Source organism: Myotis lucifugus, unplaced genomic scaffold, assembly GCF_000147115.1.
Source record: "Myotis lucifugus unplaced genomic scaffold, Myoluc2.0 scaffold_641, whole genome shotgun sequence".
Taxonomy (NCBI): Eukaryota; Metazoa; Chordata; class Mammalia; order Chiroptera; family Vespertilionidae; genus Myotis; species Myotis lucifugus.
In genome coordinates, this window is record NW_005871689.1 from 152,501 (window position 1) to 180,212 (window position 27,712).

General features: G+C 43.2%; 2 protein-coding genes across 2 annotated transcripts in view; one reads left to right on the forward strand and one right to left on the reverse strand.

Moving 5' to 3' along the window:
* Positions 1–3,030: 3,030 nt before the first annotated feature.
* On the reverse strand, positions 3,031–10,816 carry LOC102426673 (butyrophilin-like protein 1). The gene is made up of 9 exons (XM_023746250.1): positions 10,789–10,816; positions 8,724–9,074; positions 7,144–7,425; positions 6,835–7,035; positions 6,252–6,272; positions 6,138–6,164; positions 5,924–5,950; positions 4,190–4,216; positions 3,031–3,530 (listed from the first exon to the last, which is right to left on the reverse strand). Exons 1-9 carry the CDS (start codon positions 10,814–10,816, stop codon positions 3,031–3,033), a joined length of 1,464 nt encoding a protein of 487 aa, XP_023602018.1.
* Positions 10,817–18,442: 7,626 nt separating this feature from the next.
* LOC102425402 (butyrophilin subfamily 1 member A1-like) overlaps positions 18,443–27,712 on the forward strand; it is a 13,690-nt gene continuing 4,420 nt past the window's right edge. Inside the window, exons 1-5 of the mRNA XM_006105149.1 lie at positions 18,443–18,521; positions 19,084–19,431; positions 26,057–26,338; positions 26,456–26,623; positions 27,211–27,231. Of these exons, the coding sequence (XP_006105211.1) occupies positions 18,443–18,521; positions 19,084–19,431; positions 26,057–26,338; positions 26,456–26,623; positions 27,211–27,231 (898 nt within the window). The remainder of the gene's footprint in view (positions 18,522–19,083; positions 19,432–26,056; positions 26,339–26,455; positions 26,624–27,210; positions 27,232–27,712) is intronic.

Sequence of the window (27,712 nt, forward strand, 5' to 3'; positions counted from 1 at the left end):
TGCTCCGGGTCACCCCAGAAGTGCTCTCCTGTGGCCCAGAGTGAGGCATGTGCTGTGTTGCTACAGGTAGCCCCTGCAGGACTGTTCCAGGGGCCTTGAAGAAGTGAGTGTTGGTTTTTATGTGTAGCAGTCAGAGCTCCCCTGTCGCCTGAGTGGGCACATGCTGGTGTACTCCAGGTTTCTCTGGCAACAAGACCCTGGGCTAGGGATGGAGTGGGCGTTGGCTGCTGTGGGTCATACCTTGTTTTATTGTAGCCCGGAGAGAGACACATGCTGGGTTGCTCCAGTTCACCCCTCCTCAGTGTGGAGCGGGGACGAATTGCACTGGGTTGCTCAGTCCATGCTCTCTTGTTGCCCAGAGTGAGATGCACGTTGTGTTGCTCCAGATGGCCTTAGCAGGACTGTCCCAGTGGCCAGGGTAGAGCAGGTATGGGTTGCTCTGGGTCACACGGTAAGAGTTCCCTGGTGGCCCTGACTGAACTGGGTTCTTCTGGGCCACCCATCCCAGGCCAGGATGAAGCGGGCATGGGTTGCTTCAGGTCAACCCAGCTGTTATATCCCAGGGGACTGGAGTGGAGCAAGCACTGGTTGCTCTGGGTCACACAGTCCATACTCTCCTGTGGCCTAGGGCAGGGCATGCTCTGAATTGCTCCAGGTCATGCCAGCAGCAGATCCCAGGGTTTGGGTTGGAGCAGGCACTGGGTGGCTCCAGGTCAGGCTAGCAGCATGATTCTGGGGCCTGGGGTGGGGTTGGGGGTGGGGCACAAGTTTCCCCCTAGCCTGCACTCATTGTGTGGTCTTGGAGCTAGATCCTAGGACACTGGGTCCCAGCAGGTTGTTGAGGAGCCCTGGTGTGGGAGCTCACTTTGGTGGCTTATGTTTCCTGCAGACAACTGGAACACTGCACTACTCATTGCTGGGGCACGGTGGTGGTTTCACATGGGTTATGACTGCAAGTGGCATACTCTAGGGCAGTGGTTCTCAACCTTGGCTGCACATTAAAATCACTTGGGAATCTTTTTAAAATCCTGATTTCTGGGCCTTATCCTCTGGAAATTCTGTTTCTTTGTTAGTAATGTTGTGGCCCCACCCCATAACAAAGAAACAGAATTTTTCAGAGGATGAGGCCCAGAAATCAGGATTTTAGAAAGATTCCCAGGTGATTCTAATGTGCAGCCAAGGTTGAGAACCACTAATCTAGGCATCCTTTGCCATTCCTTATTGAAAATTGTCTCCTCAGCTGTGTCTAATTTGTTAATTCAGGGTGGATGTTCTCCAATTTATTTGCTTTTCTGGCTGGGCCCTAGGAGGAGGTGCATGACACTGCTGCCTATTTGGCTGCCATTTTCTATTCTCCCTCTAACTGTCATTCTAGCATGTGAGCATATGAATCAGTTCTGTAAAATCATCTGGTCAGAACCCCCTCTTGTACCTGATTTTAATCTTTCCTGCTATCTTCATTATTTCTACCTTGAATTATTCTGAAAATCTAGTCTTTTTGTCTCAACTTGTAACCAGCTTAAACATTTTCATAATTTTAGATTTATTGATAGCCACTAAAATCTCATCTCTGTGTAAAACTCGTTTTTGAATCCAAAATTTATAATGATCACATTTAGATATATTTTTGGCTCTATCTTTTTAAATATTTTTTTAAAATATATCTTCTTCCTCTCTTCAAGGACTCCAATTACTTTTCTATTAGAGCCTTTAAATTTTTTGCACAGCTCACCAACACTCTTCATTTTCTTAAACATTTATATTGAATTTTATTAGGGTAATATTGGTTAATAAAATTAGATAGGTTCCAGGGATACAGTTTATAACACATCATCTGTATGCTGTATTGTGGATTCGCCACCCACAGCCAAGTCTTCTTCCATCACAATTTATCCCCCCTTTACCCTCTTCTATCTCCCCTGCACCCCTCATTTCGCTCTGGTAATCACCATACTGTTGTCAGTGTCTATGAGTTCCTTTTTAAATTAATTTTTCTCTGTGTGTTAAATCTGGAATAGTTTCTATGTCTATATCTTCAAGCTCACTAATCATTTATTTTTGCAATGGCTCATGTACTGTTAATTCCCTCTGATGTAATTTTCATCTCACACAGTGTAGTTTCTCTCTCCAGAAGCTCAATTTGGGTCACATAATAGGTAGAGTGACTGGAGGGGAGAAGAAGACCTTTCTTTTTCTCTGCTTGTGGACAAACTGAGAATTCCCAAGATTATAAAGTGATAATTTTCTTATTAATATCTTAGGCAAAGTCATTTCTCTTTCCTTCAACATGATAAATGCCTCTGACTTCGCTCTGGCCTCCAGCCTCCATCATGTTGACACCATCACATTTGTTAGGATTAGATTGTGACTGATGTTTAGTCTTCTTTCCTCAAATTATCCTTGCATTTAAGATCTAGATCAGCTTGTTATAAAATTATAGTTTCACTTTTCTCCTTTAATATTAGAAAACACATTCTGTCATTTTTATGCAGTACTGGTATTGAGAAATGGCAGGATATTTATCTAAATGTTTATTCCTTTAAATATTGTGTTAGCAAAGCTACTCAACATGTGGGCCACAGACAAGTGCCTCTATATAAACTTTCTTACCAGTTGTTTCTGAGACAAATACAGACAGAGAGTATATTATAACACTTTTAGAGCAAATTGACAGAATAATTGCAGGTATATTGAATCTAATAATAATTACCACTTGTAATCATGTGTCTTTTATTCACTTCATTTTGCAGTAATTCGTTTTAGAAAATTATCATTCTGTGATACATTATATATAAATCAAGAAACAACATTTATAGCAATAAGCAAAAAATGCTACTTCTCTGGAGGTTGTTTAAGAGACACTGCTGATGTAGTCAGACACTCTGGTCACGCAGACTTACAGGGCCTTATGCCAAGAGGCTTCGAAGTCAATGGCTCGGGGCCACCCATCAAGACTGGAATCCCAGCAGCATTACAGAGAACGGGCTACTGTCTTCATGGTATCGGGTTTTCCCTCTAAATCACTTAATATTAAGCAGATGGGGAAAGCTCCATGGATTCCAGTTTGAAGTAAGGATACAATGACCCAGAGAAGCTGAGCTGGGTGAAAGAAAAGATGTGGCTACCATCAGTCATGTTATAGAAAGAAATGTCACCGTCCTCATAATCCAAGAAAATCACAATCTTTTGTGGACACTTTTCTATCAGGAGATGCTCTGCTAGAGAAATTTTTTTGAGACAACAGGCGAGAGCCCTGTAGTCACATCCCTTCTTCTCTAAGATTCTGAATTGTAATCCCTTGCTGTCTGTGGGCTCCTCATGAATGCCTAGAGTCCACTCATTAGTGTCCTCAATGTCCACCTCCCAGTAATATCTCCCTGACATGAAGCCTTCCACTTTAAGTGTGATGAGGTTGCCGTTTCCTTGCTTGTTACTAAGAGAGAGATCCTGTGTTTCCTCTCTCAAGGTCTCTTTTCTCTCTGTGTCAGAATTGTTCTGGAGAAAAGTTTTAAGATGTAGAGTCACAGGAGCTGGAAGAAGAGAAAGGAAAGGACAACACTGTAAATTTCAGACATCTGCTATACCGGAACCACAAATTAGCAAACGTGGGCTCCGTGGTGAAAGACCACTCCTCTGAAACTGTGTTTGGGGAGGTGGGGCTGGGGAGTTAGCTGTGCTCTCCCCGGGGTGCAAAGTACTCATCTGGCCTTATCTCATCCATGCTGCTATCCATGTTTTGGAAGAATGTCAGTGAGCCAGGGACTGCGGTGTTCACTTGAGAATAATGCTCTTTCTGTGTTTTCTGCAAATCAGACCTGCATTCCTTAATGAGTAACAGGCCCCATGAGGGCTGACCTCTTTAAAGAGAGCAGCCCAGTTACTCTTGCCATTTTGAGGATTTTTTACTAGTTTGGGGTCTCCTCACAGAGAGGCTGCACTAATTTCTGTTTCAGAACCAAGTGGACTCCACAGAGGAGAAAGCTGGGCCAACAGACAAAGGCAGAAGCACAATGGAGTAGCTAATCCCAGCAGCAAGTTTCAGTCCAGGCTAACATTTACCAACCCCCATGTTCTTCCCTCTCTTTACCAGAATAATGCTGCCTCCATCTTCAACTAGGCATTGATGTTAGGAAGGGAAAGGGGGGGGCAGTTAGAAGAGAGACAAAAAGATAAATAAAGAACTTCTCACCAAGGTTGAAGTGTTCCTTCCTCCAGTCTGAAAAAGAGCAATACCAATTGAGATCAAGATGGACACACAGCCAGGGAATGAAAAGGAGGAGGATGCTTCAACTCTGGCTCATTGCTAATTTTTCTGGACTCTCCTCACTTCCCCCTTTAAGCCCCTCACTCTGATAGTGTCCAGAAACTATGGGACACACGTAGCTTCCTGTGCCCTGCCTCAGGTTAGGAACCATCACCTAGTTCATCCGGATGCTGGGTTAGGGGACACCTGTAGAGGGTCTGGTGTTCCAGGTGCCTATGCTCTTAAGATCTCCATGGCCCTCCTTAGTGAGGACCAGACCTATCAAATGTCCTTTCATTTTATTTTATTTGGGGGTTTTCCTCTGCCTGTGACCTCCTCAAATGTGGCTTAAGCTACTCAACTGACCTCTGTTATTTTGACCCCTGTAATCAGTTTCAATGTGTGTGTGTTTTTCAGAGACAGATTCCTGCATCTGCTTCTGCTCATGGCCACTTCTCTTATAATAAGACCTGTGTTGTTATTTAAAGGTTGGATATTATCATAGAGTCTTAGGATGATAGGCAAATAAAGACATGGCCATGATTCTCGACAGGAGCAGTGTTATGGTCTCTCACAGAACTTCCCTCCTGGAACAAGTGTAGCTCCAATATAGAGAATCCTGAGGAACAGCTGAAATCATTCCAAACTCTTTGCCTTAGAAGGAGACTGAGGCCAAGACAGAGAATGACCCTATTCCTCAGCTGAAACTGTTAAGAGTTAGAGTTAAAACTTCTGTCCTCATCCTCATACTTGCTGTCTCCCCTGGAATTATGGGAACATTTTTAAGCATCTTGTAACAGAAAACTCTATAGAAACTGCCTCATTAACTTATATTCTTGTGAGGGGCTCCTCTGACCTCCTCCTATCAAAGCACTTTTAGGCTGTGTGCAGTTGCTAGCTAACTTTCCCAGTGGATTTAAGTTCCATAGAGTCAGAGATAATGGCTCAGGCCACCAACATCCAGCACAATGTCTGGCATATGAAATTGCACACACATACGTTCAAAGAATGACCTGATATGTTTTCAAGGTCCAACTCTATTACACACGCACACACACACACACACACGCACACACTCTTACTTAAAACCCACACAATACATAGAAGGTATAACAACAATCAATTCCTTCTACCACCAGATAGACATATTTTTTTTAATTTTATAAATGATATTGAGTTATTTGCAAACATAAATCCATCCCTGTATATTGAACTTTACTTTCTTCATTTCAAATAGGTAAAATCATAGTTAATATCTTTCCCAAATTTAAAATATAATACATTATCTGCTCTTTTAAACCTTAATTTCAGTATAGAAATGCTGCTATAATGGGGTACTTTTTATTCTTCCCAAATCTCATCAAAATTGCTCTGAGTTCTGTGCCTTCTTCTCCATGACGGATGAGCTAACAATTATTGTTGAATCATACCCTATGCGTGTTGTAAAATCCCCAGTTAGCAGCTATTTCTCCTCTATCCTTAGTTTTGGAAAACAATTGATTACTTAAGCATCCAAATACAAAATACTACAGATTGAAACTGAATACATTTTCACAATGTGTGTGTGTGTGTGTGTGTGTGTGTGTGTGTGTGTGTGTGTGTGTTGTGGTTTTGTCTCTGCTTATTGTGCTCAGAATACCAGAAGCACTAGGCAAGATCTGAGGCCAAAGAGTTACTTACCAGGATATAGCAGGGCCTTCTTCCAATCTGAACAGAACAAATCCAGGTAAAACATGTGAGACATTCATCTGGGGCTTCACATTCCTCTCCCTCCCCCTTATTTTTCTTCCACTGATTATTATTGAATCTCTTAGTCTTCCCCTCTGAGGAGAAGGAGCTGAGGAAGTGTTGGGCATTGGGACGTCAGGTGGCAGGGGAAACCAGGGAGTCTTACCTGCAGCGTATAAGTTCTTCCGCCTCTCTGGAAGAAACAGCACTCAGTGAGAAACCCACAACAGGTGTGAAAGGAAAGCAAGTTCCCCAGGGCATGAGAAGAAGGAAGACTCACCCAGCTCTGCTTCGAGATTCGCTGAAAGAAAAGATATAAACTCCATCAAGATGGGTTTTAGCTGCTCCTGAGTTCGGGAAGTAGCTAAATAAATTAAATTTGGCTTTCCCTTAGGGGCACCATAGTAAAGTAGGCAAGAAAATTAGCAGACTTACATGTCAAATCTAACATGACAAGAGCTAAGAGAAGTTACTTGGGAAGTGCCACAGAGCCACAGAAGAAGGCGTGCCCATGCTTCATGGGGTTTAAGATTTCTTAGTGGTTTCTGAAGCTTGTTCTTGAAGGAGGAATAGGAAGAGAAGATGGTTGCAGACAGTTCCACAGTTGGAGCATCAGCATAGGCTGGGCACAGAGGCATGGAAGGACGCGGCATGGTCTGAGCCAACGAGGAGGCTCATGGCCACTCCCACAGACCTCCTGGCTTCCCACATGGTTTGCTCCTTCCTTGGGGCTCATGTGGAATTCCTGGTACCCTGTGCTTTCCTTGAGGCCCTTTGGCAACCTTTTATTTCCCCATTCTCACTGCACAATGTATCCCCAGCTATTTTATAAAGCTCTGATTTGCCCTGCTGCCCCAATTTACCTTTGGCATTAAGCGCCTTTTTCTTTTCACACTTCATCTGATCACGTTCGTCAGATTCATCATCCCTCTTCTTTAGATCTCTCTCTTTGGCCAGATGTTCTCTCCAGCCAGTGTAGCTGATCCCGATGAGGAGGAGCACCAGCACAGGGAGTGTCCCAGCCAGGGCTGCCTTCCATGGAGACATCCTGGGGAAGAAGGGCTCTGACAGGCAGGGACAGACGCGGTGAGGACCACCTGAGGGAAGCCCTACCCTCCTTCCCTCCCCCTACCACACCCCCAGCTGTGCCTTGGAGATTGTGCCTCACTGACCTGGGAGGAAGATGGTTGACTCCTTCTCCTGCCCAGAGAGGGGATTCTGGACGGAGCAGGTCACATTGCCTAGAGAGCTGTCCATGACGACAAGTGATGCCTCCACGTGGAAGAGCCCATCTCCGTCCTGGGTCAGGGACTCAGAGTGAGACAGGAGCTTCACTCCCGCCTTGTCACTCCACTGCACCCTGGGGTTTGGGAACCAGCCACCTGAGGAGCACAGCACTCGAATCCCGCCGTCCTCAGGCCCCGTCATGTGAACGTGAGGGTCAGAGCCCAAGCCTGAGGAGAGAAGGCATGTGCCTGAGACATGTGGTCTTTGGTGCTCAGGAGTCTCTGAGGCTGAAGGCCACACTGCCCTTCACTAAGCAGATGAGTAAACTGAAGCTCAGAGGTCAAGAAACCGCTCACAGCCAGCATTAATTTCACCTCAGCAATAATTGTGCTGAGAGACTCCCTCCCCCCGTGCACAAATGTCATGCACCAGGCCTTTAGTCCTGAATAATCAACTAAAGACTAGCTGGAGAGAACCCTAATAACCAAGGATGGAAAGTGGACACCACATAGAGACTGGTAGGAAGGGCAGAGGTGTGAGAGGGCTGGCTGGGCTCCCACAGGTGGCAGCTAAAGTTCCGGAGGGATATTTCAGCTGTTGGGGGTTCCCACTGAGAGCTCTTCGGTCTAAACCCCAAGCTGGGCTCCCTAGCCCAGAGCACCAGAACTGAGAATGTACCCACATAATTTTGGCTGTGAAAAGCAGCAGGGTTTCTGTCTGCCAAGGAGAGATGGCTGGAAATTCAGGCACCCTCTTAAAGGGCCAATGCACAAAATTTCCTGTGCAGCCACTCACCTTGGCCTCTGGCAGAGGGAGGACAGAGTGGACTAGAGCTGTGTGAGGAGAATCCAGAGTTGGGGCCTCTGGGTTTAGAGCTCAGAAAGCAGCCACTCCAGTTTCCTATCCTCATACTGCAGAGGACATCCTTCTCAGGGAGACCTTGACCACCCAGGCAGCTTTGGCTGGAGGGGAAGCAATTGCCCCACACTGTGGGAAACTGCTAGTCCCACCCAGTGGAGTTATGCCTTGCTGTATGTGCCTTTATAGCCTGAGGCTCATTAAGACTGAGAATAAAAGTTGGACAGCAGGCAGAGGAGGATCTCTGGAGGCTTTCCGTCTTGGCCTGCTCTGCTTCTGGGCCTGGGGCTAGGAAAAGCAGACCTTGATGTACATCTTGGTCCTTTGCAAAGGCACTCAGCCCCAGCAGAGGGCTCCACAAGGTGTGGATTTCTGATAGCTCTAAACAGGGTTCTCAGGGCCAGTCGCAAACTGCATCTGACATTGTCCTGCAATAGACTGAAGGCCTGGGGCAGGGGACAGGGGCAGGCTAGAACTGGTCAGTAGGGACATAAAGGGGATATATGTAATACTTTCAACTTTCATTATTTTAAAAAAGAAGAAAACAAAAAAAAAATATTCTGCAAGGTAAAGTAGCATGGCAGCATCACAAGGACATGCTTGGAATCCAGACATCCTCACCTTTCTCTTTGCTTTACAGCAGGACAGGTGAGCCGGACTGACATACCTATAACATGCAGCTCTACAGTGGCCTCCTGGGAGATCTGACCGTCCTTAAACTGACACCGGTACTGGCCATTGTCAGAGGCACGGACGTGGTGGATCAGCAGGGCCATGGTCCCCTTGCCGATGGAGTCCCCAACCAACTCGGTCCTGCCACGGTACTCCAGCATTTGCTCTCCACCTTGTTCCTGCCCATTCTTGTACACAAGCACAGCGGGGGACAGCTGGGCTCGGTACCACCGGATGTGCATGTGGGCTGTACTCTGCTCAGGGGACAGCTGGCAGGGCAGAGTGGCGTCTGCCCCTAGCAGGACCATGACGGGTTCAGCTGGACCCTTCACAGAAAACCCGGGTGCTGCATAAGAATCAGAGAGAGATTAGAGGGGATGAGTGAGGAGAGAAGAGATGAAAGACCCATCTGCATTTCTTTATTTAGAGACCCATACATATTTTCTTATTTGTATTACTTTCCAAAAAGTTAATACATATTTTTTAATTGATTTATATATAAAAATCTGACTTCTTCAACGGTATTCCCCTGAAGTAACAACTATTCATAGTTTGGTCTTTGAGAAGGCATTTTTTTCTATGCATTTATATGTGAATTAGGTAAAACCAATGTAAAAGAGATTTATTGATAATTAAATATGGCAAAGTAACTTATTAAGCATTTGTCCCTTTTTGTGGTGGAGAGAGGGATATTGAAAGGTACTTCCCTCGTCATTCTTCCCTTTGCTTCCCAGCACTCTGCTCCTAGAAGGATAAGTAGATGTTTCTGACCTTGACATTTAGGTTACTGCATGTTGGGTTGGGATGCCGGGAGGATTATAGTGTATGGCTGTCCCAAGGTGAAAAGTAGAATTTATAAGGTAAGGTAAGCTATTTTAGATCTTTTATTTTTAATAACTATGAAGGCTTGGAATCATAGAGAATTTTTTTTTCATACAAACTATTTTCCTGAATGGATAAAGAAGATGTGGTACATACTAGTATATAGAATGGAATATTATTCAGCTACAGAAAATGGAATGAAATCTTACCACTTGTGACAACATGGATGGCCCTACAGGGTATTATGCTAAGTGAAATAAGGCAGACAAAATAAAGAAAAATATCATGGTTTCACTTATATGTGAAATCTAATAAATACATAAATAAATAAATGAAAACAAGAAAGATGCATAGATATAGAAAACAAACTGTTGGTTGCCAAAGGGTAGGGGTGGTTAAGGGGAATGGGTATAAAAAGTGAAGGAATTAAAAAGTACACTGGCAGTTATAAAATAGTCTCGGGATGTAAAGTACAGCATATGGAATGTAGTCAATAATATTGTAATAACTAAGTATGGTGTCAGGGGGGCACTAGACTTATCAGGGGGAACACTGTGTAAATTATGTAATTGTCTAACCACTATGCAGTACACCTGAAACTAATATAATATTGAAGGTTAACTATAACTGAAAATTTAAAAAATATTTTAAATTTAAAAATAATAATGTAAAAGAATTACTGAAAGAAGTGCAAAACTTGGATGCTAGTGGTTCCAGGTGTTAAGAAGCAGGGCAGTCCTACCAGAGAGGAGGGCTGGATCCCCAAGGAAGGGAAAGAGGATGCCTGCAGGCCTAAATGGGAACTTTGCCTACATTATAAAATACCCCTTTTTGTTGAGTCACTTACAGACATCTGCTTGAAAGCTGTTTTGCCATAGAAAACCATGATGACTAAAAAGTGAGTGGTGCCCCCTGGGCAACATTTGCATTCGGAGGCCCAGGATCCTGGGGATCCTGTAAATGGTTAGGATTTAAGGGCCAGAAAATGCAGGGTGGGGTGGGAAGGGTTCAGAAAGTCATGCTGTGTGGGTGCTCAGGAGGGCTGAGCACAAATGGCAAAGGCATGTGACCTGAGAGAAGAAGCTCCTGATGGGTCTGTCCCAGGAGCGTGGATCAGGCAGTCCTGGACAAGGAGCATGACACTGGCCATTAGGCTGGACTGAGCCAAGACCCCTTCCTTTCCCTTCCTGCGTACAACCCAGGGAGCTGGTATAACTCAAAGGATATCTATTCCTTACCAACTGTACTGGGCTGTTGGCCATACATGTTACGTGAGCCATTCATTTAGAAAAAGGCATTGGCATTCCTTAAAGCCACAGTGAACTGGAAAATATCATTCTGCTTCACAGAAATGGGGTCATTGTGTACCAATTTCTGCAATAGGAACATCCAGCTATTTTAGTACAGAAAGTCCTAAATGTTGCCACCGTCACATTTAAACTTTCCTACATTGATTATTACTACAAACAGCCCCATAATAAACACTATCCTATATAATAAAAGGCTAATATGCAAATTGTCCCCTTGACTGAGAGTTTGACCAGGGGATGGGGCTGGCCAGCCAACCACCACAGCTCCACCCCCTGGCTGGCCCGGCAATCAGCCCCCATCGGGGTGGTCTGGCCAGACCCCACATGGACAAATTCGTGCACCAGGCCTCTAGTATATAATAAGTATACATATGGGAGAGCTTATCTTTAGGGTACATTCTTGTAGGATTGCTGAGTCAACATATATGGAAATTAAACATTTGATACTCACTGCTTAATTGACCTTAAATCAGAGGTAAAAAATATCATTGTTATAATCTCATAGCTGGTTTATCTTTAAGCCTGGTGTCTGAAAACTTTATACTGAAGGTCCTTTTATTATATAAAGGAAAAACTCATGTCCCAGAAAAAATAAATACCTTTTCCCAAGATTATAACCAGATAGAGCTCAGGGATCTTGAGTCCAAATTCTTTGTACACAGATTGAGTTTTCTTGGCAGTGTATACATCATTTTACAAACATTTACATCAAAATTAAACAGGCTAAAATCACACATAGGCAATAAAAATTTAGATAAATATTACAGCTTTGAGTTTTATGAGGTCTAACCATAGGAATAAGGGACATTGACATGAAGGCGATCACTCCCATTCCTGGCCCAGCCCTCCAACCCCTGCTGGCAGCAGACACAGCCACAGTCCCGGATAGAGTGTGACCCCTGGATAGCCTGCTTTATCCTTACAGAAGAGCCATTGAAAACAAGCCAAAAAAGTAAAAAGCTCGAGGGAGAACACGGACCTGCGGAGCACCATGAGGGCACCTGGAGGAGGAGGACCGGGAGGAGAAAGCCAGCGGCACAGCCAGGAACACCCACCATCTTCAGAGCAGGAGGCAGCACGGGACTCACAGTGTTAACTCTGAGGGAGGAGGGTGGGCTGAGGAGAGGGTGAGAAAGTCCACAGGGTGAACGGTCTTAGAAAAAAGTCCCCTCCCAAACACTGACTTTTGTACACAGGGTTTTGCCTGTTGTCCCTCACAGACCTTCTGATAAGCACCACCAACTCCCACCCACCTGCCAGTGGGTTCTCTTTCCTCTTTTTTTCTGAAAACCAGCTGTTTCCCCCAAAGGTGTGGACAGCTGTAAACCCTACTCTTGTGTCCTGTGAGCTGTCTGCTCGCCTGGGGACGCGCCTCTCACCAGGGCTCTCTTGAAAGAGAAAGTCCTGAGTTCAATGTTGAGAAACAAAGTCAGACACAAAATCAGTCCATTCTCTCAGCCAATCTATCTTTCTCCTTCTTGTCATTCATTCATTCATTCATTCATTCACTCACTCATGCCTTCATTGATACGTTTTTTATTTCTTTTGACCACTAACAGCTCTTGTGGCTTAGCCCCCTAAGGAAGGCAGTTTTCTCACCATGTGACCCTGAGGTCAAGCCCTTCCTTTTCCAGGCCCCACATGCCCCAAAGACACACCTGCGCATCCCACACCTTTCTCTCTCACCGTCCAGACTGGGCCACAGGGTGGGTGTTCCTGGAAGCTCCTGGTCTCCTCCGTGCACCCACAGTGCCCGCTCCAGAGGCAGTTTGCGCCTGGCTGTCCTTGTGGTCAGCATCCAAGGCTGTGGCTGCAGGGGCTGGGAGCAGCAGGCTTCAACCCGCCCTGATTGGGAAAATATCCTCAGAAGGCAGGCAAACACCACTGCCAGGAGGCACTGGCATTGGCATGCTCTCCGAGAAGGGTCTGATGAGAAAGGCACAGCCTGCCTCCACTCTCTAGTTACTTTGAAAGTGGAGGAATAAAGGCCATCGCGGTGGACTTTGGACTGAGCTGAGTATGGAATGATAAGAACTCTCAAGTTGCTTTGGTGGGAAATGCTCAGTGCAGTTCCTCCTCCTGCCTGCAGAGGGCGGCAGTCACATATTTCAGAGAGGAAATCTTCCTGTAAGATACTCAGGTGTTGGTCATCCCAATGTTCCATTCACAAACGGGACTGATTTAGACAATAAGACCAACAGGAGCACGCTTCCCTTTGGGGAGTAAAACCACACCCTGAAGGACATTGGAAGCCGTGCGCAGAGCTTTGAGGGGAAAATAGGAGGTCAGAGAGGGGAGGCTCTGTGCTCCAAGAACCTTAGGGCTCCCAGGAGTAGAAAGAAGCAATAGCACAGCTGTACAATGCCAGACATAGAATGTGCTCCAAAGGTGTTTTCTTTCCATTCCACATACTTTCCAAGTTCAATCTGATTCTTCACCTGCACGTCACTACACCTTGCTCTCTCACAAGGTTTACAGATAATTAGAGACACAACTAGCCAGTGCATAAACATTTACTGTGGGAGCCAGTAACAGTCTGGCCAAAGGGATACCAAACACCTAAGTTCTCTAGAGACAGTGAGGGGCATTCAGCTTTTAATAATTTAAATTTCTGAGATCTAGTTTGCACACAATGGAGACATGGTTTTGAAAAGACATTTCGGTGAGGTTTTACAAATGCTCGCACTCATATAACCACCACCTCGATCAAAATGTGGAACATTTCCATCAACTGAAAATTTTCTTCATGTCCATTGTTCGCCAGGACAATCCAGGACAAACAAAAGGAATCTCATGCAAATCACTATAACTTAGTCTTGCCTGTTCTGAAATTTCAAAACAAGGAGAAAGGAATCGTACACTATATGTGATTTTGTGTTGGTTTCTTCAGTTAAACACAATGTTTTTCGAGAGTCAGCCACGTTGTGTGTATCGGCACTTTTTTATTTTTATTGCTGCATGATATTGCATTGTTTGACTAAAGTAAAATACGTTCTTCTGCCGTTCTCTTCAGGGCTGTCCCCCACTCATGCCTCCCTCCTCGTGCATTCAAGCCCTTTCACCCCAGGCTGGGCAGCTCCTTCTGGCGTACTTAGGCCCTGACCCCACCTAACAGTTTAGGGCTGAAATGTTAGGGAATGGGAAGGGAAGACTGAGGGGAAGAGAGGAGAGTTGAAACACTACTTGCCTCTTTTGTTTACTTTGAAATTGATGATATGTGTGTGTGTGTGTGTGTGTGTGTACTGTTCTAAAATGTCAATATATTAATATACATTTCCAGCAAAGCTGAAAAAATACATTTGGAAAATGTATATACATAACAGATATTTTCCACAATAACAGAAAATTGTTTGAGTAGAGTCATTAATCTGTGGAAAATATTTTGAGTGAATTATATTACGTACACATCAGTGTTTGTTGTTTAAGAGAGAAAAGTGAGGAGAAAGAGAGAACTACAAGCTATTCATTTCAAAAAGCAGTTTTTAAACAGTGTGAACAGTATAATTCTATTTGTTTAATAATTAGAGAAGAGTAGACATCAAAATCACACAAAAATAATGATAGGGTATTTATTTTTGCGTGGTAGAAATGTGGGTGTTTCTATCTATTATATTTGCCTATTTCTAATTTCCAGATTTCTTTAACATGAAAAAGTAAAGAAAAATGTGAATAGAAAGATTTTTTAAATAAAACTTTGAAGTGTAAAAGGAAAGATTCATTTGTGGGAGATGCAGGATTTGAGAACCAATCAGCATTCTTGGGAATGAAAAACTGGCTTGAAATAGAAACCAAGTAGGAGGGGCAGTATCAGAGTAGACAGCACTGAGGATAAACATATCAGGCTAGAAAAGCGGAGTTACTGAATTCTCCCAGAAGACAGTACATTAAATCAGAGACATACTTTAGGAAGCACAAGTTTAGGGGCAACAGATCCAGAATTTCAACATTCAGCTCATAGGATTCCCCAAATAGAAAGAAGGAAAATCAGGGCAAGAACCAGGCCTCTGGACACTTAAATAAAGTTGGATCATTGGAGAAAAATGGGTCATTTATACATGAAATCTTGTAAAGTTTCATATCTCCAAGCAAGCAAGCAAGCAAGCAAGCAAAAACCTCCAAGCCCCCAGAGTCCTCCATACACCTGCCATTTATCATTCGCTAGAAAACAAATGAATATAGGCTTTACTTCCCTGAGCGGAAGCTACAATTATCTAAGGCCCAAAACTATCATTTAAGTGTAAAGCAAACAACAACAAAAAACAACAAAACAAAACAGTAAAGTTCTGGACAAGCAAGGAATCAAAAGTTCTCTCTTCACAAAACCTCTCATATAAAGAGAGAAAGTTGCACCCTAGCTGGTTTGGCTCAGTGGGTAGAGCATCGGTCTGTGAACAGAAGGGTCCCAGGTTCGATTCTGGTCAAGGTCACATGCCCAGTTGTGGGCTCAATCCCAAGTAGGGAACATATAAGAGGCAGCCGATCCATGATTCTGTCTCATCATCACTGAGGTTTCTAACTCTCTCTCCCTCTCCCTTCCTCTCTGAAATCAATGAAAATATATATTTTAAAAAAATAAAATAAATAACGGAGACAGTTACAGGTTTCAGTGCAGGGGCTTGGAGCAGGGTGAACGTATGGATACTTCTAGGCTTGGTTTTCTCCTCCCCTGGGTGGTCATTGTTATTTGAGTTGGGGTAAGGTGGGAGGTAAGAGATTTGGCAGATGTTACCTGCTGAATTTAACCACCTAGAAATAGAGGAGTCACCTGCTGATTTGATCTGTTTTCTTATTTTCCGGGCAGCCCCTTCAAATAGAGTATTTGTCTCCAGGGAGACTGTGTGGCTTTCCTGTGGTGGTGACAGACTTTTGGTATTTATTTTCATAGGCGGACCTAGGAAAGGTCTGACACTGAGCAAGGTGGAGGAAGGGGTTAGATAAGTGTCACACTGAGTCATTCTACTAATCCATCTTAACTGCCTAAAGTGGATGTGTATTATTCAATTTAAGAGAAGTTGTTGAATCTTACCAAGTCATAAAATAAAAGATTTGATATCTCATAGTTGCTATTTATTTAAAACCTCTATCACTTCATTTATATGTTTTGCAATAGTCTGTTCATTTCTGATTAATTACGGTTATAAATTTCTTTTTGAGGTCCCAACAGATTTTGCATTTTTTAATTCTGCTGTATGTTGTCAGCACCAAACAACCTAAAAAGTTATGTGTTCTTAGCAAATGTCTGTATTTGAAAGAGCATCTTGCTTCTTGGAGTGGTTTCTATCTGAATGTTTTTATTTCCAAATTAATACTGAAATTTCACCAATTTTGTTAGGCTATGTCTGGTGTGTATTTGTTTTTCTGTGTTTCTTATAAGCCATATATAGATATTCAATCTTATATCCAGAATTTTAAAAATGTACCTGTTTAAATTCTTTCAGGATCTAACTCAGAATTGTTCTGTCTTTGTAAACAAGAAACACAATTATTCTAGAATTCATAGAACTTGGAGGACTTTTAAAATTAAAAAGAATTGTGAAGACAGATGACAGCAATGTCACCCTTACCTCTCATAGTTACAGCAGGAAAGGAAGATAAAAGGTTTCAGAAAATCACCTTCAGAATTTTATGCTCTTTTCCTTTTATCCTGGACAAGATGGAGAACATGTCAATGGAGAAAATTTCTAAGTCTGGGAGAAAAGGAGTCAGAAAGCATGGATGTATTATTAATTCCTTGTCTAATAAAGGGCCTAACTGGCAGATATTATATGTCAATTATATCTCAATAAAACTGGGAAAAATAAACTAGAAAACAATAGGGTAGCAGATATATTGAAGTGAATGAAGCAAGGCATTAAAAGAAAAATTGCTAACAACTTACAGAATTTAAAAGTTACTGGCAGTCTTCTAAGTGCTTTACATGTATGAATTCATGTAATTGTCACATGAAACTTAGAGTAGGTACTATCATCAAACCCATCGTCATATAAGAAAAGTGAGGCACAGAGAGGTTGTATAACTTGCTTAAAATCACCAGCTTGCAAATAGCCTCACCAGGATTTTAAGTCAGTCAGGCAAGTTCTAATATCATTGCTATTAACTTGGGTAATATACCTCTCAGAAAGAAAGAAAGCACTTGTTCCTGATTCTCTCTATAGCTCATAAGTTGGGAGTGTTAGGGTCAAGCCTCGGATAAACCTGTGGCAGGGCCACAAACGAGTACCAGATTGGAGGCAGAGCCCTCTTAGCATAATTATAGCCCTCCCTATTTCCTTCCTAGGTAGCTAATGGGCTGTGGGAGGTGCAGCAAGTGCTGCCAAAACTTGGTGAAACACACAAGAACATGATAAACATGTTGACCACTTCCCCTGTTTTGCTTTGTGTGCTCTGACTATAAAATAAAGCCTCAGCTTGCAGCCTGGGTCTTTCTGTGTCCTCGTCCAGGCATGGGAAATCCGCAGAGCCCCAGCTGTATTCTCTTGTCTGTCTTCTTTAATCCTTCACCGCTTCTCAGGTTCACCCTTGACTGTGCCAGCTCCTCAGGTTCACCCTTGGCCTTGCTGGCATGGCACAATAAGTATGTAATTATTTGATGGATTTATTACCATGCCAGGTTAAAGTTCTCTTTCCTTATCTTTTTTTACTTTTAGTTTTCAGTATGTCAGGTGGCCAAAGAGAAGCACACTGCTGAGAAGCAGCTATTCAGGGGCGTCTGTCTTCCAGTTTTCTGAAACCCTTTTAAAGACCACCCAAGGCCTTCTTCCCAGCCACGAGTTTTCCGAGGACTGATATCCCCTGGGCTTCTTGGAGCAAGTCTCAGAGGAGAGACCTGTGGCGGCCAAGAGCGGTAACCGGGCAGAATGGCAGAGTATGCGTTTCAGTGCCTGCGGCAGTGAGGGTGAAGAGTACCCGATGCCTTCATCTCTGTAAGAATTTTTTAATTAATTACGGTATTTTTATACTTTTTATTGAACTTAGTAGGGTGACATTGGTTAGTAAAATGATGTAGGTTTCAGGTGAACTCTTCTATAATACATCTTCTGTATACTGTGTGTAAGATTTTAAAATTGTGAGGGTTGCATTTTGTAGGTGGTGGGCAAGAGGGAGGGAAGAGGGCGAGTCTGGGGAAGGATCCTGGGGGTTGACAGAGAGCAGACCAGGCGACATCTGCCCCTTAATCCCATAGGAATGTGTGGGGACAGAATTTGTTGAGGCCAGAGTAATGTTTGCCCTAGCAGCATCTATCTCAGTGACTGCTCTTCACCTCCTGTCTGCCCCTTCCATTGAACAAAAATGTTCTTGAATTAGAGTTTAGAGAGATCATGGACAGATATATTACTGCAGAACATGGCTGTCAAGATGGAACAAGACTGTTTCCTTGGAAAAGCAGGCAAAAGGTGTCCTTAGTGAGTGTGAAAGGCTTCCCTGGAGTCCCTGAGTGAGACACCACAGTTGCTTGAGAGCTATAGTAGCCATTTCTGTGAACCACCTTGGTTAGACTTTTTACTGTGGGTCCATCTTTGTCGCTCCTCCAGGTATTTTCAGGGCCTCCCTCTGTGGCACACTGTCCTCTGCTCTGGAAAAGATGGTGGGTTCCCTGGACTTCTCTCTGCCCAGAGATCTCTTCTCCATCCTGCTTCTCCAGGTGTCCATTTGGGGCTCAGGTGAGAATATTTAAAGATTCTTATCCCTGGATTCTCTCGTTCTCTGAATAGAAGGATTCAATCACTTCTCATACATACCTGGATTAATTATAAATCCTTCATTTTGATACAATGATTTATTTGCCCATCCACAAGGGCAAATAAGTCATCATACGATTATTTTAGAGAGAAGGATCAGGCAGAATTACCTCACTAATGCGTTCTAATTCGTGCAGGTCTCAGTTTCATGGGGAATGCACTTTCTGACGCCCATGCAATTTTTCTAATGAAAAACTCTAGCTTCATGATTTCCCAGCCCTCTTCCCTCCCCCTTCATGGAATTTACCACCAATGCAACTTAAAAAATTATTTATTTAACATGAGATGACCATGTTGCTTGTAAGCTCCGGAGGCGTAGACACCCTCTCTGTCTTTGCTCCCCCACCTTCAGCCTGGGTGTGTGCAGCAGAAGGCGGCCGTCTGGATGACAGAGTGCCTATGGGTCTCCACAGGCTGTGATGACGCTGTGTCAGAAAACGCCTGGGTCCTGTGTTATTCTTGTCACTTTCGGTCTGTCCCACAGATTCATTCACGGTCCTCGCTCCCTCGGAGCCCATTGTGGCCCTGCTGGGCGCAGACACTGCGCTGCCCTGCCGCGTAGCCCCGGCCATGAGCGCTGAGGACATGGAGCTGCGGTGGTTCCGCTCGCGGTTCGCAGATGCCGTGTACGCGTATGAGAACCGAGTGGAGCAGACCGAGCAGCAGCTGGTGGACTTCCGAGGGAGGGCCGAGCTGGTGAAAGATCACATCGCGGAGGGAAGAGTGGCTGTGAGAATCCGCAGTGTTAGGGTCTCGGACAATGGGATGTACACGTGTTTTTTTAAAAAAGGAAATGATTTTGAAGAAGCAACTTTGGAGCTAAAGGTGATCGGTGAGTAATTGTCTGAGAGCATAGACCGCTTTAAGAGAAATGTAAGTGTTCTGCATTTGATTTGGGGGGAAGGACAAAGGCAAGTATGCTGCAAGCTGGTTGACATCCTAGACTGGGCTTAGCCCCACACCTTTTCCATTTATACATACATCGCTCTGTACTTCAAAATTAAACTATTCCCTAAATATCTACATATATATAAAAGCTGAGCGACCAAATGCCAGAACAACCGGTACGACCAGAACCACAGGTCACTATGACGGGAACTGCAGCAGCCAACTGGCCCAATCTGGGTCCCTATGGGCACCCCAAAATCTCCCATGGCCCCTATCCCCAGCAGCCCCCAATCAGGTCCCCCACCCCAGTCGGGGATGGATCCAGGGTCCCTTCTCCCAGCCACCGGCTCCCTGATAGGCTTCAATCACCAGCCAGCTGAGGGACCCCACCCATGCACAAATTTGTGCACTGGGCCTCTAGTCTACCATAAAAATAGGCCTCTTGTGTCTCTCCTATACATGGGCAGGAGAGTGCCATCCTTACCAAATGTACCATCACTCTCAGACAAGAATCCCAGGTAGCTGCTGCAAGGGACTGGCCCAGGCAGGACGGCTGGTGGTCGTGTCTTAAGTGCATTGCTTGGAGAAAGTGACTTGAGGGTTGTGACAGGATGGCTTGATATTGCAGGAAAAAAGTTATCCTTAGAGAATTGAGGTCAGAAAATAATAAACATTCAATAGCTAAGTGAAACCGTAGATAAAGAAAATGGACTTAACGATTTGGGGGGAAATAAAAAGGCCCTGAAGAGTGGACCAGTGGGAAAGGCCACCATGGACTGAGGTTTGGTCACAACTGAATTAACCACCATAAGTTTTATCATCATTGATGCTATTTCATTTAATTACAATAATACTGTAAACTCATTGTATCAAACTCAATTCAGAAAGGTATCCTAATGTATAAAAACCCAGGGGCTGTCACATCCAAAACGACCAGAGGGATGACTGAGCGCTGTGCAGGCAACAGGTTCAGGTGGGCGGGGACTGGCGAATGGGCTAAACTGCTGACCTCTTGGGGAGAGAGAGGAGGAGCTGACCAGTGGCTACTGCAGCCGCTGGTGAGACCCGGAGAGAGAGAGAGAGAAGTAGGGTCTGATCTGCAGCCTCAAAGCTGCAAATCAGACCCTGCTTCTCTGTCTCTTCGGGCCTCGCCAGCAGCCATTCCTCTCTCTCTCTGAGAGATCAGCAGTTCAGCCTGGAATGGCTGTGAATCAGCCCCACCTCTCTGATAAGGCCCAGAGATAAGCCCAGAGATGTTAATTGGCATAGAAACCGGCCAATCAGAACCAAATCTGGGTGAACTGCGAAGACAGAACATAAGGTGGGGGCGGAGGAGGGGTTTTAAGGGCAACAGCTGTTTGGTTAAGGTGTAAGAAAGCTGTTCAATTTTTTAATAACTGGTTTGTTAGTATAGTGCATAAGGCTGGCTATCAGTCCAGATATAGGGGTTATGTGTTTTTGTCTGCCAAGAGCATCTCCTCCTGCTGAAAAAGGCACCCCCCGCCACACACACACACACTTAAGCAATACTATCCTGTATAATCTATCTATACTAAGAAAAGGATAACATGCTAATTAGACCAGGTTGACTGGCCATCTTCCAGACATCCGACATCCTTCCGGACAAATCCATGGTGGTGGGGGCCAAGGCAGAAGCAGTTAAGGGTGATCAAGCCAGCAGGGGAGGGCAGTTAGAGGTGAAATCAGGCCAGCAGGGGAGGGCAGTTGGGGGCAACCAGGCCAGCAGGGAGAGCAGTTAGGGTTGACCAGGCCAGCAGGGTGCCTGGCCAGCCTGGGTTAGGGGCTGATGGCTGTTTGCAGGCTGGCCACGGCCCCCAGCCACCCAAGCTCCCAGTGGAGGCTGGCTGGAAGCAGGTATCTGGGATTTATTTATCTTCTATAATTGAAACTTTGTTGCCTTTAGTGGAGGCCACAGCCGACCAGGGAAGGCGGGAAATTTGGCTTCCTCCATCGCCGAGGCAACCAAGCCTTCAGCTTGCTCCAGCTCCGTGGCTGCTGGCTGCCATTTTGGTTGGGTTAATTTGCATATAGTCACTCTGATTGGCTGGTGGGCGTGGTTTGAGGGGTAGCAAAATTACGGTAAATTTGCTTGTTTCTCTTTTATTAGATTAGATAGATAGATAGATAGATAGATAGATAGATATTTTTTTTAATATATTTTATCGATTTTTTACAGAGAGGAAGGGAGAGATAGAGAGTTAGAAACATCAATGAGAGAGAAACATCGACCAGCTGCCTCCTGCACATCTCCCACTGGGGATGTGCCCGCAACGCAGGTACATGCCCTTGACCGGAATCGAACCTGGGACCCCTCAGTCCGCAGGCCGACGCTCTATCCACTGAGCCAAACCGGTTAAGGCTAGATAGATATTTTTTAAACAAACAAAATTAAGTCTGTCTTTGAGCTCTCAGCCATTCAGGCTGGTGTAAAGTTATGCCTCAGTTCTTATTGGAGCTTTCTGCCCCTCTTTTCTTTGAGTAATAATTCTGAATATGCCTTTGGAGTCTAATGTAGCCTGTGGCATTCAGGATTCAGAACCCCTCCTCCCCCCAGTCCTGGCCCCTCACTGGTTACCACTAGGATGCTCTTCACCCGGGCTTTGTCACGTCTCTTCACCTTGACCCCGGGAAGGTTAGTATAAAGTCTCTGATGCAATGAATCAAGAGGCACCTGAGGATTTCTGACTTTTGAGAAATCTCCCCTTCACTCTATCAAAGCTTCTTTCTGTTCTCCTTAAATACACTAGCTCATTGGCAGCCATTTATCCCACTCATATCACACAACTTCTGTCATAACATGCATTCAACAATATAGCAAAACAATGTAGTTCCTACTTTAAGCTGAACGAATATCCCTGAAACTGAAATATTATAATTGGAATCAGGACAGGGAAAAGCTAAGAGAAAAACTCAAGTAACAGGTATATAGAAATTTCATGATATAGAAATAATAATTGATATAAAAATAATAATTTCATGATATAGAAATTTCATAATTTATGTGAATATTTACTTTATAATGAACATTGTCTTCAATTTCATGTCATTGCAAAAATAGCAAAATGCACATATTTTCATATAAGTCTCTGTGCAGTTGGTTCTCACCAGATAAATTTTCTTAAATGATTAAGTTTATACCCTATAATTTAACAATTCCAATTTCAAGATAATCATAAAATTTCTTAAATATGTGAACAGTCTAATAATTGTTTTAGTTTACACTTCTAACAGCAATGTATGAAAATAAACATTTCTTCACATGTTTGATGACACTGAATATTAAATTACTTCTGCTTTTATTTTTACCAATCTGATAGGTAAAAATATTATATCACACAATAAAAATAAAGTAAAAACTGATATCTCACAAAAATTTACATTGGATAGTTTTTCATATTTTTTTACCTTCAATTATTTTAGCTCATGCCCCTTACTTAGCTGGGGTTTTTTGGGGAGGCATCTTTTTAAAATTTTTTTGATTGAGTTTTAGTTGCTCTTTTACTCCTAAATATTGAAAGACTTTTTCCTAGTATGTATTTGTCTTATAATTTTTACAGTAATTTTCAGTTATTGAAGTTTAAAGGTATGCTGTCAACTGTCAACATTATCTTTTATGTCTTATTTTTATGATGCTCTTAGATGAACTCTTATATAATAACATTACAAAAATATTTTACCTCTTTTCTCCTAATACTTTTCTGTAAAATGTATTTTAATTTAACATGCATAGCAAATTTAGTACTGACTTTAAATATATCACTCAATGAATATTCACAACGCAAGTACACCTTGAGAAACCAGCACCCAAATCAGGAAACGGAACATAATTAGGACATAGGAAAATCTGCTTTTTCCCTTCAGCTCACCATTTCCTCAAGAGTAATCACTCATCTGACTCCTAAGTTAGCCAGGTTAATTTGGCCTGGTTTTGAATTTCACACACACAAACTCCTTTATGTCTGGCTTTTCTTGCTCACCGTTATGTTTGTGAGATTTTTTTTACCGTTAACTGCTTGTAGTTGTAATTCACTTCTATCTCTTTTTATTGTTTTCCTATTTACATTTCGATCATTAATCCTTCGAAATTGTTTTAACATAAATATTCATGGAATTCTCAAAATATCTTTCCTAGACATATTCACTCATCTCTATAACATTAGTGAATAATGTGGGAAACAAATACATTGTTTCCCATAAACTTCTCATAAATACTTGGGTAAATTCTAAATTCTTTGTGTGATTATAATGATTTATCTGATCATTTCTTTGACAATACCATAGAGTTCCCATTTCTAAAGCTTTGTATTCTCTGCCAAGACTAACATGTTTTTTTAATTATAATGTTTTGTTTTCCTTCTTCTTTTAATATTTGACCTCTTAAATTAACACTTCTCATTTGATTATATCTGATAAGATATCTATGGGCTTGTTTTATGTGTTTTCTTTATCTGTAACTTTATTGGGAAGAAGACAAATCCATTCAATCTTGAAAGAAAGAGTGACATATTCTCCTGAGCCATGTAACTGAGACCTCCCAGTAGGAGGTAAAAGATTCTCAGATTCCCAGTAATAACCTTGCGGGAGTCACAGTATTTTTAATACCTTTCCATACCAGTTCTTTGAATGACCTATACATATAAAGGCAAGTCCAATGTTCAGAAGGAATTACTTGATTATACATTTGTACTATCTTCCATCTAGTTGACCTTTGTCTAGACTCTAGTACAACCGCTTCTATGCTCAGAAATGGGCATCCCTTCCTGCTCCTTTCTCAATGCCAGTGTGGTTTCTGTTTGCTTATTTCAACTTGGCACTTCAATGGTTACATTCTTCCAGGAGGTACAAGGTCTGTTAGTACTTGCTCCCTAGGCTTTGATCTGCTTCATTTTGCTTAGAACCAGTTTCACCTGTGTACAGTCATTTTCTTTCTCCCAGAGATTTAGAAGCCCCCCAGGCAGTTCTAAGGATTGTCTTGCAGATTGATTTCTGTTTTCTTTTTTTTTTTTTTTTTTTTTTTTTTTTTTTTTTTTTTTTTTTTTTTAAATATATTTTATTGATTTTTTACAGAGAGGAAGGGAGAGAGAGATAGAGAGTTAGAAACATCGATGAGAGAGGAACATCGACCAGCTGCCTCCTGCACATCTCCTACTGGGGATGTGCCCGCAACCCAGGTACATGCCCTTGACCGGAATCGAACCTGGGACCTTTCAGTCCGCAGGCCGACGCTCTATCCACTGAGCCAAACCGGTTTCGGCTGATTTCTGTTTTCTAGTAGTGTGTCCTTCCTGGGCAGGCCAGGGTCTGGTAGTAACAATTATTAGCTATATCATAATTTTCAGCAAAAAAAGAAGAGAGAGAGATATTGTAGCTGAGCTTCCTAATATATTTTCTACATCCAAGGAATTGAAGGAGGACTGAGCCAGACATAAGAGGATTCATAAAAATACAAAATAATATATAGTTTTAGAAGTCAAGACAGTCATTATTCTCAAAGAGACAGTGGATTCTTCTAGCGTTCTGGTAATGTGATGTTTTGATACAGGTGCTGGGGACATGGACCCCCAAATGAACCCAGCCTGTGCTGAGTTGAAGAGGAGAGTTGGTAAAGGGAAAATAAATGGATGAGAGTAAAAAATAAAATACGTGTTAACTCCTTAATTGACTCAATTCACCTGGCTACCTTCATCTTGTATATAATCCCTAATCAGAACAAGAAAGAAAATTTGGAAAAAGATAGAGATTGTTTAAGGAAGTAACTATAAGAAGTCTCAATTTAAGCACAAAAGTTAGTTTTCCTGAGACTCCAATAAATGGAATAGGTAGATATAGATATGAAGATAGATAGATAGATAGATAGATAGATAGATAGATAGATAGATATAAAAGTCTAAGTGACTGACCATCCGTCCGATCATCTGACCGACTGGCCAGTACAGTTTATGTGCACTGGAAATTTAAAAATAAACGTTGACTCACATACTTCTATTATAGAGAAAGGGCGAATAGTGATATTAAAATATTTTGTATGTATTATATATACTATGTTGATATGTAATTTTTTGCAATAATGTAATTACCTCACAAATCTTTCTTCTAATTGATTTCCTTTCAATGTGTATGAATCCATGGCCACTAGTAGATTAGATATAATATAGATATAGATATAGATTAAATATAGATATAGATTAAATATAGATATAGATAGAGATAAAAATGGAGATAGAGATAGAGATATTGTTGTTTTCTGAAAGAATTCAACATTGGCAAATTTTACTATGCTCCTTCTATAAACCTTCTATGACCAATAGCAGATATCTCTGGGTAGAGAAGGTGTGACAGGTATCAGTATAAGTCCCAGTATCAACTTCAAGTCTCTTGTGAATTTGAACTACATATACCCATTTATCTCGTGGGAGAAGGTAAGATGCCTTGCCCTTCCACCAAGAACTATGGTACTTTGTCCATCTCCCCACACAGTGTTACTGTGTAACACTAGGACCTCTGGACAAAATGTATCCAGGTCTCAGATGAATGACTTTTCTCTCCAGGTCTGGGCTCTGGTCCTCGTATTTTCATGGTGGATACAGAAGATGGAGGAATAAGACTGAAGTGCACAGGCAAGAGATGGTTCCCCCAGCCTGAGGTACAATGGAAAGATGTGACGGGAGAGAAGATACCGTCTCTCTCTGAGGACAAGACCCAAGACGATGATGGGTTGTTTCAAATTGAGGCATTCCTCGTTGTGAGAGACAGCTCATGGAGAGAGGTGTCCTGCACCATGAAGAACCCCTTCTTTGGACAAGAGCAGGTGGAAACCATTTTTATCCCAGGTCAGCTCTGCTCATTTTGGAGACAGGACAGGAGTAAGGAGGAGATGTGTGGGAACTGGGGTGGGATAGGCTTGCTCAGTGTATGTTTTTGATCAGGTTTTGGGGGCCCTGTATCAGAGCCCTTCTTCCCTAGGACCTCTCCTTGGAAAGTAGCATTCTCTCTGACTTTCCTCTTACTTGGGATTTTCATCGGTGCTGTTGTATTTTTGACCTGGAAAGAGCAACAGGGAAGGAAGAGAGTACAGGAAGCCCAGAAGGAAAAAGAAAAAGAAAGCCAAGCCAAAGGTAAAACTGAAGGAGACTTGGGGACATCTGTAAATGTATGAGTTTGTTAGCACAGCTGTGTATATGGATGGCATCTGTTGGGACACAGAGACACGTGTAGGACTTAGTTAGAGCCCAAGACCATCAAGAAGACATGCAGCCAGGACCTCCATGAGGAAAATATGATGATAGAGTCCAATGGAGAGAGGAAACTCACTGGTATAAACATGGAGTCAAGAATAAATGGTCACAGTAATTCTCAATTAAGATAATTTCTTGATCTAGACCAGTGGTTCTCAACCTTCTGGCCCTTTAAATACAGTTCCTCGTGTTGTGACCCAACCATAAAATTATTTTCCTTGCTACTTCATAACTGTAATGTTGCTACTGTTATGGATCATAATGTAAATATCTGATATGCAGGATGGTCTTAGGTGACCCCTGTGAAAGGGTCGTTTGACCGCCAAAGGGGTCGTGACCCACAGGTTGAGAACCGCTGATCTAGACATATGGAAGCAGCATTTAGGATCTGGGCTCAGTAACAGTCTAGAAAGTAAACGTTGGACTTTTTCTGTAAAATCTGATTTGTTATTTTCTTGCCTTTTCAGAATTATTAGAGAAAGAGCTTGGTAAGTTATTTTTTATTTTTTACTAGAGGCCTGGTGAATGAAATTCGTGCATGGAGGAGGGGTTCCCTCAGCACAGACTGCACCCACTCCAATCGGGGACTCCTCAGGGGAAGTCCGACTGCTGGTTTAGGCCCCACCCCTGTGGGATGGGGCCTAAACTGGCGGTTGGACACCCCTCTCACAATCTGGGACTGCTGGCTCCTAACCACTCACCTGCCTGCCTGCTTGATCACCCCTAACCTCTCTGCCTACCTGCCTGATTGCCCTTAAGTGCCTCTGCCTGCCTGATTGTCCCTAACTGCCCTCCCCTGCTGACCTGATCTCACCCCCAGCTGCCTCTGCCTGCCTGATCACCCCTAACTGCCCTGCCTTGCTGGTCTGATCTCGCCCTCAACTATCCTCCCCTGCTGTCCTGATCTTGCCCCCAACTGCCCTCCCCTGCCAGCTTGATCTTGTCCCTAACTGCTCTCCCCTGCTGGCC

Excerpts from the sequence above, each read along its gene's own strand:
- LOC102426673 (XM_023746250.1), bottom strand. The coding sequence starts at position 10,816 with ATGTATGGCCAACAGCCCAGTACAGTTG. Across the intron at positions 6,273-6,834 it reads AAAGGCGCTTAATGCCAAAG|CGAATCTCGAAGCAGAGCTG; the intron begins GTAAATTGGGGC and ends CTTTTCTTTCAG. Across the intron at positions 5,951-6,137 it reads GAAGAACTTATACGCTGCAG|ATTGGAAGAAGGCCCTGCTA; the intron begins GTAAGACTCCCT and ends TGTTCTGTTCAG.